Source organism: Falco punctatus (genome assembly GCF_963210335.1).
Source record: "Falco punctatus genome assembly, chromosome: 8".
In the NCBI taxonomy this organism is placed as follows: Eukaryota; Metazoa; Chordata; class Aves; order Falconiformes; family Falconidae; genus Falco; species Falco punctatus.
This window is the reverse complement of record NC_137588.1, coordinates 46,970,726-46,988,320: the sequence shown is the minus strand read 5'-3', so window position 1 is coordinate 46,988,320 and position 17,595 is coordinate 46,970,726. Positions and strand designations below refer to the sequence as shown.

At 44.5% G+C, this 17,595-nt stretch overlaps 1 protein-coding gene across 1 annotated transcript in view; it reads left to right on the top strand.

The window, feature by feature from the left end:
* RANBP17 (RAN binding protein 17) overlaps positions 1 to 17,595 on the top strand; it is a 163,598-nt gene that overhangs the window by 140,292 nt on the left and 5,711 nt on the right. Inside the window, exon 26 of the mRNA XM_080400008.1 lies at positions 15,498 to 15,596. Within this exon, the coding sequence (XP_080256134.1) occupies positions 15,498 to 15,596 (99 nt within the window). The remainder of the gene's footprint in view (positions 1 to 15,497; positions 15,597 to 17,595) is intronic.

The window sequence follows — 17,595 nt, the reverse complement described above, 5'->3', positions numbered from 1 at the left end:
CTTCAGATTCTGCGGAATAAGTTACATTTATTTTGAATGCAGGCTTTCACATAGTCTTTTAAATATTAATGGCTGGTCTCCAGTAGTCAGCATAAATATGATTTGCATTAGCACGAGTCATATCATATTGAGTGCCTCTGATGTCAACTACTCAGTGTACTAATATCTGACATCATCTCCTGAGGTCACTGACAACTTTGACCTTTATTCTCATGCACAGTTTCTGTAGTCTCAGAAGCTCTTTTGAATTGATTTGAAATTTTGACTCTTCCCTTTATGAGGCAGTAAAATTGATAATTATTCAGATGGGAACTGAGCACTGAGTGAAAAATCAATTCCACCCGCTCTCTGCTGCGTATAAAATTACTTCTGAGTCTGCTGGACTGAACGGATGGCCAAGGTAAAAGCAGCAGGCAGAAATAGTAGAGAGGATTAGCTGGACGAAACTAATAGCCTAAAGGGATGGCTTTTGAGATGAGGGAGTGGGCCGGCTGGGGGTTATTATCAGCAATGATGGGACTCATTGATCATATGTTTACATCAGGTTTCCACTGGGTTATAAATCAGCCCTGAAGAGCAGCGGAACCCAAGGCCTTGCGCTGTACCGGCGGGACGGCCGATTAGATTATTCTCGCTTTCACACTCGGATGAAAAGTGAGACATTGATTATTCATCGGCTGGCCATTAAACACTGGTTTTATAGATGATTTGACTATCACGGAAGCTAATGAACAAGGTTGCTGCTTCATAACCAGCGGTTTCAGTTTTCAAGACATCTGTGTCGGCTGAGTAATGCATAACCCTATTAAAAGGAATGGGTTACAAATTGCTTAACAGTGCTGAAAAACTAGACCCTAATGACTAATTGTGTTTTGAGTTTAGAGAGGTTTGTCAGCTCTTTAAACTAAACTGATGCAATGATAACTGCAATTATTTACTAGTTAGAACATTTCTTTCCAAGTTGGGTCTCTGCAAGTAGTTGGGCAACTGTGGCCTCCAGTAGTCCCGGAGCAACAGCCCGCGGGGCCGCCTGGCGTTGGAGCCCGGCCTGCTCTGCCCCGGCCGGGAGCTGACCCGCAGCCCCAGGGGAGCCAGCATCGCAGGCCCGGGCAGCCTCGGCCGGGAGCCGGCCCCTCGGCCCCGGGGGAGCCAGCCTCGCAGGCCCGGGGGACCCTTGGCCGGGAGCCGGCCCCACTGCCCCACTCAGCCCGGGCTGGGAGCCGTCCCGCGGGAGCCCTGGGGGATTCGGCCGCGCAGCACCGCTCTGCCCCGGTCGGGAGCCGGCCCCGCAGCCCCGGGGGAGCCCCACGAGAGCCGGCCCCGGTGCCCGGCGCTCCCGCCTTGCCGGGCCCGAGGTGGGGACGCGCGGTGGGCGCTGCCCGGTGCGGAGCGGGCTGCCAGCACAGGACGGGCGGGTGGCCGGGCCGCGGCTGTGCCATCCCCAGCCACCGCAGCAGCGCTGTGCCCCACGCCCGGTGTGTCCGCACTGGGCCTGCCCGCAGGCCTGCCCGCCATCTGCACACCGGGCCGCACATGGCAGCGCCGGCCGCCCACCTGTTGGCCCTGTGAGGGAGTCAGAGGTCTGTGGGCAGCAGGCCGCACTGGCCTTGCCTCATTCATCTATTGCTGTTGTGTTATAAGTGCTTTAAGAAATAATTTTAAAAGGCTCTAATTTTCTACGCTGTTCTTCCAGGACTGATAGGTGAAGCCAGTGTTTGCTGCACTTTATAAGTGAAAGCGTAATTTTTAGGACGCTACCTTTGTCTTTGGTTAACACTGAATTGTACGCATTAGGCCAAAGGTCCACAAACTACGGCCCGCGGGCTGGATACAGCCCCCCAGGGTCCTCAGTCCGGCCCCTGGTATTTACAGAACCCCCCTGCCCCCCTCCCCCCCCCCCTTCCCCCGCCGGGGGTTGGGGGGGAACCAAGCAGCCACAGATGACTGCCTGCCACTTCATCTGCGTGCCGGCCCCCTGGTTAAAAAGTTTGAGGACCCCTGCATAAGGCTGTTTGCTCATTTTGGTGGGGTGAGGTGCTACTTGTAGTAGATTCCAAAAATCAGTTTTGTGGCGCCTTCCACCTGTGGTTCTGACAGCTGTTCCAAGGAGCCGTGCATGATAGGTACGGGAGGCATCGACCTCACGGTAGTAATGCTCTGCTGGATGGGGATGGGGATAAGAAACAAGGTTTCAGTGAGGTTTCGTGGGCCACCCACCCCCTGGCAGCCCATGTAGCGGTGCGCTGGGGGCCCAGGTGGGCCCATGGCAGGGGACCCTTCTGCGGGCGGTTGCTGGGGGGCTGGGTGGCTGTGGAGGGGGCTGAGCCCTCCTGGGGGTGGTTGTTGTGGGGCTGGGTGGCCGTGGAGGAGGCCGAGCCCTCCTGGGGGTGGTTGTTGTGGGGCTGGGTGGCCGTGGAGGAGGCCGAGCCCTCCTGGGGGTGCGGCGTTCCTGGGGGCGGTGGGTGGGGAGTGCTGCCGTAGGGGAGAGTGGGCAGGGATGTGGGAAGAGCTGGTGTTATTGCCGTGGGGGGATGCGGTGGAGTGCGTGGGCTGGAGAGGGATGCCTCGGAGTGTTGCAGTAGGTAGGTGGGAAGGTGTGCGGGTGGACAAGGAACTTGGAGGGGGTGGGTGGTGCTGAGCAGGGTGCTGCTGAGGAAGGCAGCACGGTTGGGCTGGGCAGGACTGATGTAGGGGAAGGCTGCGCGGTGAACAGCGATAGGTAAAACCTCACCGGGCTGCTCATCAGAGCTGAGCGCTTGTGACTTAGAACTTCACCGAGCGACAGTTGTGCGCTTAATGAAGCAGCACAGCAGCACTGCGTAGTAATGGTAAAACAGAAAGTAAAGATGCCAGTTGCAATGAAAAATCAAGTAGCGTTCCTAAAATAAAGACGTATTACGAATTGCAACTTTCCTTTTTTCCCTTTTATATAGTAAAACCAGTGATGGTTTTGGTTGTCAGGTACACCTCAGTGCCATATACAGCTAGTGTGCAGTTATGCACAGTAACTGAAATAAAAACCTGAAGGAGAGATGTGTTTGTAATGCTTGCTTTGTGGCCCGTGCAGAAGCACTCTCATGTAAGCACGTGAAAAAAAAAGACATCCCAATTGTACTGAGAGGGCGGTTGTGCGAGATGTCAAGTACCTGAGCAGCTTGAGCTGTATACATGAGCATATGCTTAATTTTTCTAGCTGATCAAACCCACAGGTGCGATTGTTCCTATGCTTAGCATTGTGTAAGGCTCAGCCAAATCAGGACCAGAGTGCTCAGCTTTTGCCAGCTTTGAGCCTTGAAAGGTTTGAAAAAGCCGTGAGAGGGATTTTCATTGGGACATCTGTTTTCAGCCTCTTACAGCAATTTAAAAATGTTATCCAATACTATCATAACTTTCTTTATTAATTGAAAGGGATGGAGGTATACCAGCTGTAGCCCAAGCCAGCAGAGACTTGGGTGGCTAAGCAACAGAAAAGGCACCATATTGAGTGAGCCAAAATCCAGTCTCCAAGTCATTTATTTTAACCAGTGACAATACGTTTAGACTCTAGTGTTTCAATTTGATTGATGGTTTAATATCATATATAATTTTTTTAATGAAGGGAACCCATTTAAATATGTTAACATTTGCACTAGTAGTCTCCCATGTATGTAACTGCATTTAATCATTACTCTGATTGTTTTTGTGGTTGTATAATTTGTATCCACAAAATAACTATGTCAAAGCCATCTTAATGAAAAATACGGTTGCTTCTCTTTCATATGTATTTCTTACTGCACGTGCGTAAAGCAGCAGCAGCCACAGTCGCAAGTATATGGCTAAATGTATAGCTATCACATGAGTGCTGTCAATTAAGAAATCAAAAAAATTAATGAGCTTAGTGTCTTTCCTAATTCTGCTTTGTTTAAAGCCTTGTTGTGATTCGTTGTCATGTGAATAGAGTAATTCAATTTTAAGACTTTTACTGTTAAAATACATCATCATTAGTGATGTATCTGAAGATTTCTCGCTCTTAATAACGGTGCTAAATCAAATTGGGAATCTCCTCTTAATCATCCAAGCTGTGCTATAGTTCACACAAACAGTTTCAGGGATGGAGAGAAGTTTAGTTCCGCGAAGTAACAAGTATTGTGCAGAATTCGTGTATGGAAACAAAAAGCGGCTCTTTGGCTTGTGGCACAAACTGCTGGAGGTGTCAGTGTTGGATGTGCACCCTCGGGCTAGGCAGCTGGTGTATGTATGCTTTTGTTTATCGGTTACTGGTTTATGTAGCCTTTAGGCCAGCACATGAAACAATCCTTCCTACAGGGTCAGCTGCTGGTCAGAAGCAAAGTAAGAAAAGACTTTGCCTTAAAACGCCTCAGCCATAATTTCAGTGCAGCTGGCACCTGCTACTGGTGCACAGCGGGAGGGTTAGAGGTCAAAGAGGCAGTTGTTCTAAACTCAGTGATGGCTTAAAGGGACTTGTAGATTAATCTGCTTTATTAACTTCTGTATATTAGATAACTATTGCAGTGAATGACAGTCCGTCTTTCTGAATAAGTCCCTTCACCTCTTTCTCTTTTAAATTGGCTTTTGAGTAATGAATATTAAATAGAATGCATTTCAGGGTAATTAAATGAAAACATTAGGATGATGTTGTTTTACAATCATATCTATAAGTTTCTTGTATATTTATCTTGCATTATTACTCTTCATTGCTTTTTGCTAGCAGAACAAAAAGCATAAATGTTTCAATTAAAGAAGAGGAGCTGGCTGTATTTCTCAATAACCTCGTGTCTTCTGTGCTGCATAAATATTTTCAAAAAGCAAATAAGTTTAAGGAGAAGTATAAAAATGTTTTATTCCTTGTTTACTCAGTGCAATGTAATACTTCACATTACTTGGAAATGTTCGATTTCTGCTGGCCGTGGTTCTTTTATATAAAACACTAAGAGGTGCTGGTTTGGGGAAGGGCAAAAATATTGCCATTCCGTAGAATCTAACTAGCGATATGAATAGCACCAATAATTTTGTAAAGCTCACATTATAATTCAAAATCCAGTTAGAAGTGATGCTTGCAGTCTGGAAAGAAAGCAATATCTTTACAAAATGGATAGGGAAAGGTAACAATCCATTCCATGATCTGCTACTGGTAGATTTGCCATGTGAGTGATGAACCTCACTCTCAGGAAACAAACACCCTCCCCTTCACCGTTTTTGGTTTTGTTTTTTTTTTTTTTAAGTAATAATTCAAAATTCTAGGATAGCAGTGGCTTACAAGGATGCTTAATTGCTGTTGGATGTGATAGCAGTGGTCCGTCAAAGCTTGTAGTGGATGAGGTGACGCTTGCATAGAGATCCGCTGTTTGATGAGACAATTGCTGCGGCGTTCTGACCTAGCCAGTGCTCAGGCTGAGCAAAGGGACAGGTATGTGTCGAGTGAAAAGGGCCAGTTTGTTGTTGAAAACTTTGTGTGTGCTAAATACATGTCCCACTTAATCGTGGCAGATTTCTGATCTTAAGGACTCGATTTGAACCTCAGATCCCTGGGTTTTCCTAGGCTAATAAATAGGTGTTGGTTTTGTTTATGAGCCTGACAGAGATTTGTGTGCTCAGGGTGTCTTCTGAAATCACAAGACCCAGAAACTTTGTTGTTTGTTGTTTTTTTTTCCTTGGTGTTTTCTTGTTTGGGTTCTTTTTTACTGAAAGTTGAGATTTTTGTGTATTTACATGTCTCCAGGAACTGGCACGATTTAAAAATAAAACAAAATTTGTTTTTAAAAAAATCCCAGTATCACAACAGATTGATGAGATTTGGGAACACTGTTGGTTTACCTTGGCTTAGCTTGGCATAGGTTAGGTTAGCTCATTTTAACTTGAGCAAATCCTCCCAATACTTTGCTGGGCCCATCAGAGACAAGACAGTTTACTGAAAGAGCACTACACACAAAGGACTACTGCACAACATGGGATTTGACCTTTCGGTATAATTGTGTTTCTGAATTCATGATTCGTTTCCCTTTAAAAAAAAGAGAAATTAAAAAAATTAAAAATGAAGTGTGTGCAACCATTCCTTAAAATCTTTTTAGCATGACAAGTAAAGTAATCTTCCATTGATACTTAAAAGTCCATCTGCAGAAATTCAGACAGAATGTTAGAGAGACGCAATATCTATTGAAATGTTGAGTGTCAAACTGCCAGGGTAATGTATTTAGTATGAAATATAATATTCAGTGCATTTTGTTTTGATGACTGCATGAAATAGCCTTGTGTTCTTATCCTTTGTTGTTGTTGTGAAAGATGATATTCACTAAGAAGTGTTGGTGACTATTCAGGACACAGTAGCAATATGCTTATTGCCATCTTTATCATCTGTCTTTTATGTTTATTTGCAATAGCTTTGGTTGCAGTTCAGTTCGTCAGGATAACAAAAATACTTTTAATTGTTCCACAGAAGAAATTAGAATCAATTTATGAAGAGTTTGAAAGCAGAAGAGGCTTGGAATCTGTTAGGCAATCGGTAATTAATACTTGGATTAGGCTTTTTAAGTTCTGTGCTAGTACACTGCTCCGCTCCAGTAAAGCAGAGTGGGTCGCTTTGCTTTATGGGGATCCCTGACTAGCGGTTAGAGCCAAGCTTCTGGGTTTGCTCTGCTCTGATTTCCTTCAAGGTGTGGTTCAAAAGTGCAGCCTGCCTCCCTGTCCCTGCTGATAATCTCCGTACCAGTGCTAAACTAAGGTAAATGTGGGTAAAATAATTACCTGGTTCTAATTTTCTCTGTACTACTGGTTGCTGTTGCTGTGTGGGGGATGCCTCCGGGTGTGCTGCTGGCAGGCGTCCACACGGTTTGAGCCTACGCTTCAGGCTGCCTGCAAATCCAGCTGCCTTGTGGCAGGCAGCGTCAGGGCTCTTGTAAGAAGAGATCTGCAAATCTCACAGTGTTGCGGCAAGGCCAGGTGGATTATGTGGTAGATGCTTGGCTGGACTTGGCTGGAAGGTGGGTCCAAGCTTAAGCCCAGTTTCAGGACTGCTCCTTGGCATGTGGGGTTTGCGTCCCTGAGGGCTGCGCTGAGCACACTGCCACTCGCTGTCAGTGTGAGTCTAGTTCAGATTCAAGGATAAGCGTGCACTCAGTGTAAGATACCTTGAAGTTCCTTGGATGAAGGATTTAGAGCTGATGTCGTCTGCTGCCTTTTCCTCCGTATGCAGCTTTTTACAATTCTGGAACATCTCTGTATATTAAGTTTGATATTAACCTCCAGTTGGGTTTAGATTAAATATTTTATTTTTCTAGTTTTTCTGATCTTGCTTTCCCTCCCCATTTGACTACCATTTTGGAAGGCCTTCCTGTAATGGAGATTTCAGAAAACTAATGATCCAGCAGGCAAAGATCCCAATTATCCCAATTCCTATGCTGAAATCCTAGTGCAACAATGAAAACCCCCAGATGCTTTTGCGCATCAACTCCCAGCACTTAATACAAGGGCAAGCACCAGTGAATTTCTGAGGAGCTGGAGAATGGTGATGGCTAACCTTTGAGGAGTTTAAAGAAGATGCACACTGTAAGTCCTAGTTTCAATTAAGGGGAAGACTGAAAGATTTAGACATAAGACCATTTACATTCCTGAAGATAGGCTCTTGCTGGAAGGCGGTGACATAGGTGAAACCGATGTTCTCCCCTCCCAAGAGGATTAGATAATGTGTAACCAGTCATTTGGCCAGAGATGCTCGCAGTAGACACCGACTCCATCCTGAGTCACCTCTCAGGTGAGAATGCTGGTGGTGCAAGAAAGGGAGAGGCTCTCACCACATGGACTGCAAACAGTGCTTGAGAATCTTCTTCTGAGATAAGACTAACTGGCTTGACAAAGACCTGAACCTAGTTGCTTCTTCATATGCTGCTAAAAGCAGAGGGGAATCTGTATTAATTTTTTATAAGGTTTTTAAGGAGCTCAGCCTTCCCCTACACCGCACCAACCTGAAGTTTGTGTTACAAATTATGGCAGGTTGTGCATTCCTGAAATCCCAGTTAATCACAGTTCTGTCATCTTTCAGAACAGCTGTAACACTGTGTAGTTACAGCCACTTGTTTAGAAATGGCTGAATCTTAAGTAAACAGCTTAGGTTAATTTAAAATGACACTCTGGTGTCTGTAACTGAAAATCTCTGAATGCTGCCAGCTAAAAAATGCAGATTAAGGGTTGATGTCACAATCTTAAATTATTCCAGCCCGAGGTGGAATAATTTGCTGTCTATCAGGGAGCACAGATGGATAGGCAAAAAGAAGCTGTGCAGCTACACGAGTTTGTAAACATCTGTCAGCTACACCAGATATCCAAATACAAAATCTAGCACTTCAGGCAGCGTATGAGTATGTGACATTCAACAGAGGGTTTACATGAAATTCAGCACAGACAGAAGCAAGTCAGCACACCCTGGAAGGTAATAATTAATGAAATGTATCCCCTCCTCCCTGCAGAAAGAGGAGGTATTTCATTCATCAGACATGTTCAGTGTTGCTGCAGTTAACTGTTCTGCTTCCAGTATTTTAATTGTAGCAAACCCTTAGACTAGGCAAAACGGCTCCATCCCATGAGGCTTACTGCTTTGCTATAGGTGAGTCTGTAGCAGCCAGCTGGCATCTCTTCTCCAACCCTGATGGATGCCAGCTCACCCAGGAGCGTGGTCCCCCTTAGGACAGATGGACCCAGTCCTGCTAGGCAAGACTGGACCCAGGTAGCACAGTCCTTAGCGTTAAAAACATCCAAGTGCAACTGTAATTTGAAAAGAACATGTTCTGTCATGTTAGAATACATCCTCAAATTAGAGGGAAGTTACTAAAATTACAGTTGGAAAACATCTAGCGTAGGGCAGGATCCTGCACTGTGAACAGCTCATGTGCAGGATGGAGCTGCTGCCCATGTTCCAGCTGCATTGCGATTACTCCCCGGCATAGCACAGACATCTGCTTTGTGGTCCTGTCGACTGCTCGAAAGGCAGTTCACTATGGCTAAAGGTAGGAGATGATGGAAGCAAGCCTTAGCTTTGATAAGTCTGCTTTGGGCTACTGGTCTATGTTACTGCGCTATTAACATCCAACAGTTTATTTTAACAGTGAAAAAGTAGAAGGCAGCAGTGGGTCTGGTGCAGTAAATCTAATGGGCACGTTGCAGGTGCTTGTCGTTAGCATTAAGCTGGCATCCTGAATGTGTCCTTTTGAGTACGTGCTTGTGTTTCATTTTCAGATACAACATCAGGTTTTACATATGTTAGTGCAATCTTATCTTACGATTATTTCTTCTGGCTTATGATTTGGACCTGCTTCAGGTGAATCTCCCATAGTCAGCCCTTTGCAGTTCTAAAGACACATCCGGGGAAGTGCCACAGTCCACACTTCCTGTATCCATTCTTTTTTCACATCTGTAGCCATCCCGTTTCCATCCCTTCTGAACACTGGGAGAATAGACTCTCCCAGCAGGACATCGCATGTAACTGATAGGAATACCCAGTGAAAGATACACTTAAATCATATTCCAGTCCATCAGCGGCAGGCATATACTAGTTCATGGTATGCGGTGTGTCACCCAGATGCCTTGTCCTGACACCAGGATTGGGGTGGGGGTTCAGCCATTTATACCTTATTTTTTCATAAAAGGAAATAAAAAGGCCAGGCCCAACTGAACTGCTCCAAATGGAGATACAGGATTGGGTCCCTCACAATTTTAAGCTTCAGCTGTTGAATCATGAAATCCTAGTTATTAATGTTCGCTTATATAGTGGAAGTACATATAAATAGGGTGGGATGCTGTGTTCTGTGAGCAGAAATCTGGAGGAATCTGGCCGATACAGGCTAGAGGAGGGCTTGGTCCGAGGGTAGCTGAGAAGGCTGGGGGCAGAAGGGCTGTGGGCAAGAGCTCTGTGGTCGCGTTAGCCCAGTTCCATGGGCTGTGTTTTCTGTCTGATGCCCTCTCCCCTCTTTCCTGCCCTCCTTCCTTCCACAGCTCCCCCCCACCCCACCCCATAACTGGAATGAAAATGAGCAGCGGGATGGGAGCAAGCTGAGCGGGTGTCCAGGAGGAAAGTGGCTGTAATGGAGCTCAGTCCCTTACGGGGGCTGCCCCCGTCAGCCGCTGCACCAGCTGTCCGTGCTCTGCTGCTCCGTGGCCGTCTGCTTAAAGCTCTGCGTTGGTCTGATGTAATTTTGTAACGCAGGGGGGACAAGGCGCACGATTCTTAACTCTTGCACTTTGCAAATGTCAACTGATGTGCTCTTTCTGGCAGTTACATGTTTGTAGTTCAGGTATAATGGGCTGATTCTCATTTCCATAATAAATGAAGGCTTTAGTTTTCTTATTTCATCTGGAAATTTTAGCTTTGACCATGGAACATGTCAGTGCGAAAGTTAAGCTTTCTAGTAAAATAAATATTTTAAAACAACAGATAAAAATTTAAGATATTTAATAATCTTGGAGCATTTGAGTCTTCCTCACAGTATTAGTAAATGATGATCCATTTATTGATATAGGAAGAATTGATGATGAAAGAACTGAGAATTCCAAAGGACGTTTAAATTAGTAATCACAGCTCCTAAATTAAGAGCAGGCTGTCTAAAGCTAGAGCTGTAAAAACCTACCAAATTTCCTATGCTAAAAAATGACAAAAATCCGCACCTTTTTGGATCTGAATGGAAAAAAGGAGTGTTACTGCCAGCCAAGTGTTGGGTTAAAGGCTGTGCATGTTATTGAGCATTCTGAATCCTTTATAAAGGAATACATACGGTGGTGCTGTCTCTGGCATTAATATAATGTTCTTTATGTTAAATTGTGGTTAACTGCAGCAGAACGAATTATTTATCCCAACATGGGAGAGAGAAATGAGCTACAGGACCTGCAATGGTGCAGGCGCTCTCCTGATGACATGGAGCAGCAAAAAGAGCCTTTCTAATGGCAAGGCAGCTTCTTTTCCAGCTTCCTTTAGAAAAAGTTTTCATAATGAGCATTGTCTTGACCAACATTGTCCTTCTCCACCCAAGAAAGAAAGAGGCTCTGAAGGAAGAGAAGCTTTGAAGAATTAATTTATTGGAAGTACAGTTCTTTATTCTGGCCTGTTCTGTCAATAGTTGCTTTTGTAAAGGACAAATGTGTCAGGAGAAACATTATTGAACCAGATAAAGTGATGCCTTATGTTTAAGGTAAGAACAGAGGCAAGGTTGCTGTTTTGAACTAAGTAGAAAATAGATGATCTGCTCCCCCTCCCTTTTTAATGCCTCTTCACCCCCCCACCCCCCAAGCCCTTGCTTTCTGCCAGAGTCAGCGTGAGGGCTTGCGGCTGCCCCAGCTGCTGCAGTGCCCCTGCGCTGCCGTGGCGCTGGGCAGGAGCCGAGAAGCCATTTCCCTGAAGCAAAATGTTCCCCTTTATACCAGTGGGGTATTTTCCACCTAGAAAGCAAAAAATCCATATGTTTGATCAATACTGTGTCTGTCCTCTAGGCTTTATTTTGCCATTGAGTTGCCCTGCGATGTCGGATTAGGTGCCGAGACCTCTGGCTAGGCTGGAGCAAGGAGGGTGTCCCCTACCATGGGTTTCCCTCTGACACCTGCACGCTGGATACGTGCAAGTCCGCCTGAACCCCACCAACTGCACCTGCTGGCCCAGTAAGAGGGACTGCAGGTCTCTAACAAGGGCATGACCGAGGTCGGGTGACGGCTGGAAGGAGCTGAGGAAGGTGAGGGGTGCCCCAGGCTCAGGCGATGCACACAGACCTGGCTCCCCAGTCCGCCCCTCCATCACATGTGGTGGCAGCACTGGTGTACCTCAGTGGCACACTGTGGAGCTGACTAACGTGTGCAAAGCGCTCACAGTTCTCAAAAGCAGCAAACTGAGAATGCGGACGGTGGTGCTGCTGTTGGCTGCTGGGTGCTGGCGCCCGCACTGGGCTGCGGGGGGTGGCTGGGGGCAAGCAGGGTCATGCTGGGGCAGCGGTGCTGCCCATCACTGCCTTCAGCTCCGCGTTTGTGGGTGCTGCCGGGCAGGATCTCGTCATCCTCGTCATTTCTCGTCAATGAAAGCTGCGGTTATCATTTCTGTACATGTGGCCATCGTAAATATAAATATATGTAAATGCCTGTGAGCAAAGGAAGTGTGAAGGAGGCGGTGCGTTGTTTCAGAGCCTCTTTCAGAAGCTGAAAGAGTTGCGGTTCGTTCGTGACCCTGAGTAATTTGGGAGAGCAACAAAAAATGGCCGTACGTGTGGAGCTGCGTGTCAGGTATCTAGAAATTCTTCCCTGCAGGGGTCGACCTGTTTCTCCTGGTTACAGCAGAGTCACATCTCCGATCAGGTGAGGTCAGAAGGAGGAAGCAGCTGCAGGTGTCACTTGTCACTGCAGGAAGCAGCTGTTCTGTATTTTGTGCAAATAGTAGAGAGGGGGGAGATGGAGAATTGATGCAATTAAAGGAAAGCCGGATACCTCTGCCCAAGAAAGAGTTAAAAGTCTGGTACATCACCAGCCAACTGAGGCAAAGCCTCATTATAAAGTAGCGTGAGCCTTGTCTAGAGCAGCTCGGTTGCCTTGCAGGCTGCCTCCCTCAGACAGCGGTCCTCTGCGGCAGGGGGGTCTCCCAGCACTTGTTTGTGGGCGCAGTCTCTCTTGGTGTGTGTCAGCAGCACTGTAAAACAGAGAAGGATCTGGAATGCAAACAGCTGGCTGTAGGCTCATGCAGAAGTAGCACAGGGAACCCAAAGCCATGAGTAAAGCAAAGCAGCAGCAATAGTTGTGAGAGAGAAACATGGAAAACAGGAAAAGGAAGTTTAAGGCTGTTGTCATGGATTTTAGCGCCCTTCATCTTGGTGGAATTACGCTCGATAATTGCTGATTGTCTTCTGCCTATGCCATCATGCACTCCTGACAGCCTCCAGCAGAGGTCTGGATTGATAGGTTTGCCTCGATTTTATTCATGCAGTGCTTAATGCCAAGCTGTACACCTTGATTTTTTTTTTTTATTTTGTTTTTCTTTAATCTTCGCAAGAAGCGGTGTGTCTAAGACATCTGCAGAGACAACACGAGAGGATTCCAAATTGTCCACCTCTGCAAGTAATAAGCTTGCATAACTTCATGAGGAGCATTAATCACTGTTCCGGAGAACTCACGGGCGGTGTTGGAGCCTTGCTGGTACCCGCGCAGTGGTACCACCAGTCCCAGCAGTTCCTTTAAACAGTGGCAACATGGTGTGAAAGCTTCAGTGCTCAGCACTGCTGTGACTGTCTGGTTTGGCTGAAAGGAATGGGATGACCCGTGTAGAAAACAGACAGACACGTGTCCAGGTACAAGATGGAGCTGATTCTTGAATGCAGTGTTGTTCCCTATGCGGCTAATGGTTTCGGAAAGGGTTCGTTTTCATTAGCCCTTAGAGTCAGAAGTGGAATTAAAAATGTTTTGCAGTAGGATCTGGTCAGAGAGAAAGCTCGGCAGCGGGAGGGAGGCTTTCCCTCTTCCCTGTCCTGGTTGGCCAGTATCAAAACACACAATGAATAGTTCCTGTGGTGCAGGTTGCGTTGTATTGGCTTGTTTTTATGAATTGTAACATCCATGGTATTCCTCGCTTATTTCAGTACTGTCTGTATGACTTGTGCACAGAGACAAAAAAGCATTTCCCAGGTGAATTTTGGACATTTTGGTGATCTTACACATTTAGGCCAAAACCTTTCCTAAAATAGTTGCTTTGCAATTCAGTAGCAGTTCTGGGCTAGAGACCTTAAAGACATCCCGGTGAGTTGTTCTATACGGCTGGAGTTTGAAGAGGCAGCACTTTCCCTCTGGGAGGGCTGTGAACTTGCCTCTGAGCATGCCCTTGTTAGATCAAGCGCCCCATTGAGAGTCTCTCTACATGCATAGCACTTTTTTTGAAGAAATACGGGTATGTCAGTCGTGGTGCTCAGACTAAATCACAGCTTGAGTGAGTTTGTTTCATTACTTTAAAAAATGCTTCTGTTTTAACAGCTGACTTTGTTACAAGCTACAGAGATGAAAACCTAGCGATGAATGAATTACAGTAAGTTATAATTATTCTTCGTGTTTGGAAAACAAGCCCCTATTAGTGCTTATGCAGAGGTTTTGAATTGTTTGCATCGGTTCCAAAGCAGTGTAGAACTGGTTTTGTCCTACAAGTAATGAAAAATAGTTTGCCTGCTGTATACACTGTGAAGTCAGGTGACGAATTGGCCTTTCCCACGCCAGACCCTATGTTCCTCACCTGAAAGCTCAAATGATTTGTGGGTATCTCTGTTCCAGGAGATTTGTAGTGCTAGGATTCATCTTTTTCATTTAGTGAAACATGCTGTTTGACTTAGCCTTGGTCAGTTATTACAGGCTAGTTTGCAGTGTGGCAGCTCTCTGGAGACCCTGCTCATAGCTACTCATTGGCCTAGAAGAAAGGATTTAATGATTTTCTACTTCCTCTATGTTTGGTTTTAGGGTGTAGATATTTTATAAATGCGAGTCAAGCTATTTACGGGTGACATTTTACAAATTTTCACTCTGTTTAATCTCTGAGTAATGTTTTTAGGTTCATATATGTTGAGGCCTTTGGCATTTTGGACTAACATATCTGAAGGATATCGCAGAGCATTTTGTCTTTAAATGGATTCTATAGTTGTTTTGTAATTTCTTTTTACAAAAATTGTGCCAATCCCTAAAATAAGCCCTGCCCTTCCTTGCTGCACACACCAGAGGTATAGAAGCGCAGCAAGACCAGAAGAGGCCTCAGAGGGAGAATGCTCCATGTGGCATTAGCTGAAGGCTCTGGTTACGTGCCAGCCAACGAGCAAAGTGAATTATGTGGCTTCTGTTTGGGTGCCAATAGAACTTAATTGTATGAGTTGATAGATCTCAGTGCTTTATAAAGTTGATGAAGTGGCTTTATCCCTGCTGCAGAGCTCCATAAAGAAAGTCGCAGAATTAAAATGTCTAAAATCGGATGCTGGATTTGTAACTGCAGTGGAGATGGTGTAGGTTTCTAGATCCCTTGCTGTAATCCTGATGGCCTTCATTGAAATGGGGAGCGGCCCTTTCGAACACCTTGCAGCATCATGCACAAAGAAGGCTGGATATAAGAAAATCAGAATCTTGAAGAGCAGCTAGGGGTTAGTCTGAAACTAACGTAGATTACTGGTCATACAGGTTTTGCTCTCTTAGAAGTAATGTGACAGTGGGGCAGATCCCCATGGTAAAGTCAAAACCTGTACCTTAAATTAATACAGCTCTGTATCTCTATTCATATTTGTTTAACTTCAGCTTTTTCTTTAGAACTGAGCTTTGACATTAATTTTTTTTAACTTTCTTCACCTGGTAGTTTTGGTTATGGAAATACTGTTTGGAAGAATGACTTTTGTAATACCACGCTCATATATGAAATCTCAGTGATTTCAGCATGGTTCATAAAGATTTCCTTAATTTTTGCTTTTCATGACATCACGCTGTATAACAGTATCCATATTCATGTAAACTGATTTTTCTTTCAGATGATGTCAATCCTAATGAACACCATCATTTTTGAAGACTGCAGAAACCAATGGTCTGTGTCAAGACCGCTGCTTGGGCTTATACTTCTCAATGAGAAAGTGAGTATTTAAGAGATGCCACCAGATTCACTCTTCACATGCCCTAACAGCTGAAATATTTATTTCATGTAGACCAAAGCTGCCTGTTGCCCTTCAGATCCCCAGTTCCCTGGGACCTTGCTCCATTACACTTACATTAGGAGTGGAGAGTAGGGTTCTGCTTGTGTCCTGTATAAATATTTTGCAGGTCAGTTCACAGAGGCTGAGTGGCTTCATTTGGATGAAAATTCCTCTCAAACCTTCACCCCAACTTTTACACCCAACCTTAGATCGTGCAGTTTTTCTCATAAATACTATGTCTTCACTTGTCCAGAATTAAGCAGGACTAGAAGTTGTGTAAGCTCATCTGGCTTTTAGATAGAAATATGAAACAAGAGCACTGTGGAAATCACATCAGAAAAATTGCTTCCTAGAAAAATAGTTAACCAATTTCTTTTTCTGAAAGGTTTCACAGGAACAACTAGCTTTGGGGGTATTATCTGTGTGCTTACACTTAAGCACTCGCATTGATTGCAATTTGAATTGTGTGCATCTGTGGCAGATTCTGTAAACCAGGAAATACTCTGCAATTTGCCCTTTGAATAAAATCTGAAACTATGAATTTGGATATACCCATCATGTTTCCCTGGTGACTTAATAGAGATGATATTGTGTGAAATGGAAACCAGCAGAGTAAATGAATGCAAGTTGATCTAAATGTGTGCATTTTTTGTACGGCAAGGCATTGTTTCTGAAGATATTGACCTGTTGTGTGCACCATCCTTCAGAGCCAGCTCTAACTTTATTCTGAATTGCTTTATCTCTTGGGCAGTCACAAGCCTCAGTGTATTACTGCTTTGGAGAATGAATTGTCTATACAATAAGAGGGTGCTGGAAAAAAATAAGACACTAAGATTAGCAGCAACCGCATACATTAAAATTCAAACTGAAATCCCAGCTATGGAAGGAAACTAATAGAAGAAGAAAATATATCAAGAAGAGAAGCGCTGTCTCATCATTCACCTGTGCTGAAGGATCCAATTTTAGCCATATCCAACAGCACTGTCATTCATCTTCTTGGTGTGTTATTGTGATTTAAATCCAAGCTCTATAAGAGAGAGCAGTTCTTTTAAAATGATTGAGAGGGAATAAGGGCAAATTCAGTGTTTAGGAAAACTTTATGACATCACAATATTATACTTTACAGATGGAAGCAATATTTCCTACTTTGGAAGGAAAACTAATCATTTTCTATCTGCTCTGAGTCACTGCATCATTATAAAAGTGGGAAATAAGTAGTTTTGTGCATTCCCAATCTTGTTCAAGACGACACTTTTTGTTTATATAATGCTTCTGATTTATAGCGTTTAAGTATTAGCCTGACTACATATTAATTATGTGGTTTTGATGCTTCAGCATAAGAAGAAATTAAATATTTCACTTGAAGATAAAACCATGGAGCTGTAAATCATAAAGAATAAATTTGTGACTGGCAGAATATTCTTTTTACTGAAATTAGACTAGTTCTAATGATTATATGTTTTGCTTGGCAGACATGGATACGTACAAGCACCTTTACTTACGAACAAGTTTTATATTTCTTTTGGAAGGGTGGAGAACAGGAAATAGAATTTACAATATTTGTATTGCCCCTTTTGCATCAAGGTTATTTATTTCGTGTTCAGAAAAAGTAGGACATGGACTTATATATGGTTGTAAAAGTCATCTTTTCTTGGCTCATCTTGGTGCACTGCTGGTTTATTTATTGGAAATGGGTTCCTTTATTTCAGGTAGAGTCTCTGTCTCTACAGTTCCTGAGATAGCAAGCACACATTTCCCGTGTTTTATTGCTTGTTCTCTTCTTCTTTTGTTTTAATGAGATCTCCTTTGCCTATAATTCATCTCAAAGGGAAGGCATCAGGTTTACCTGGGGACTCAGAAAAATTGGGATTTCTAGATGCTTGCACCAATAGGAATAATTATGCCAAAATCAGAATCGTACTCAGAGCCCACCCTATAA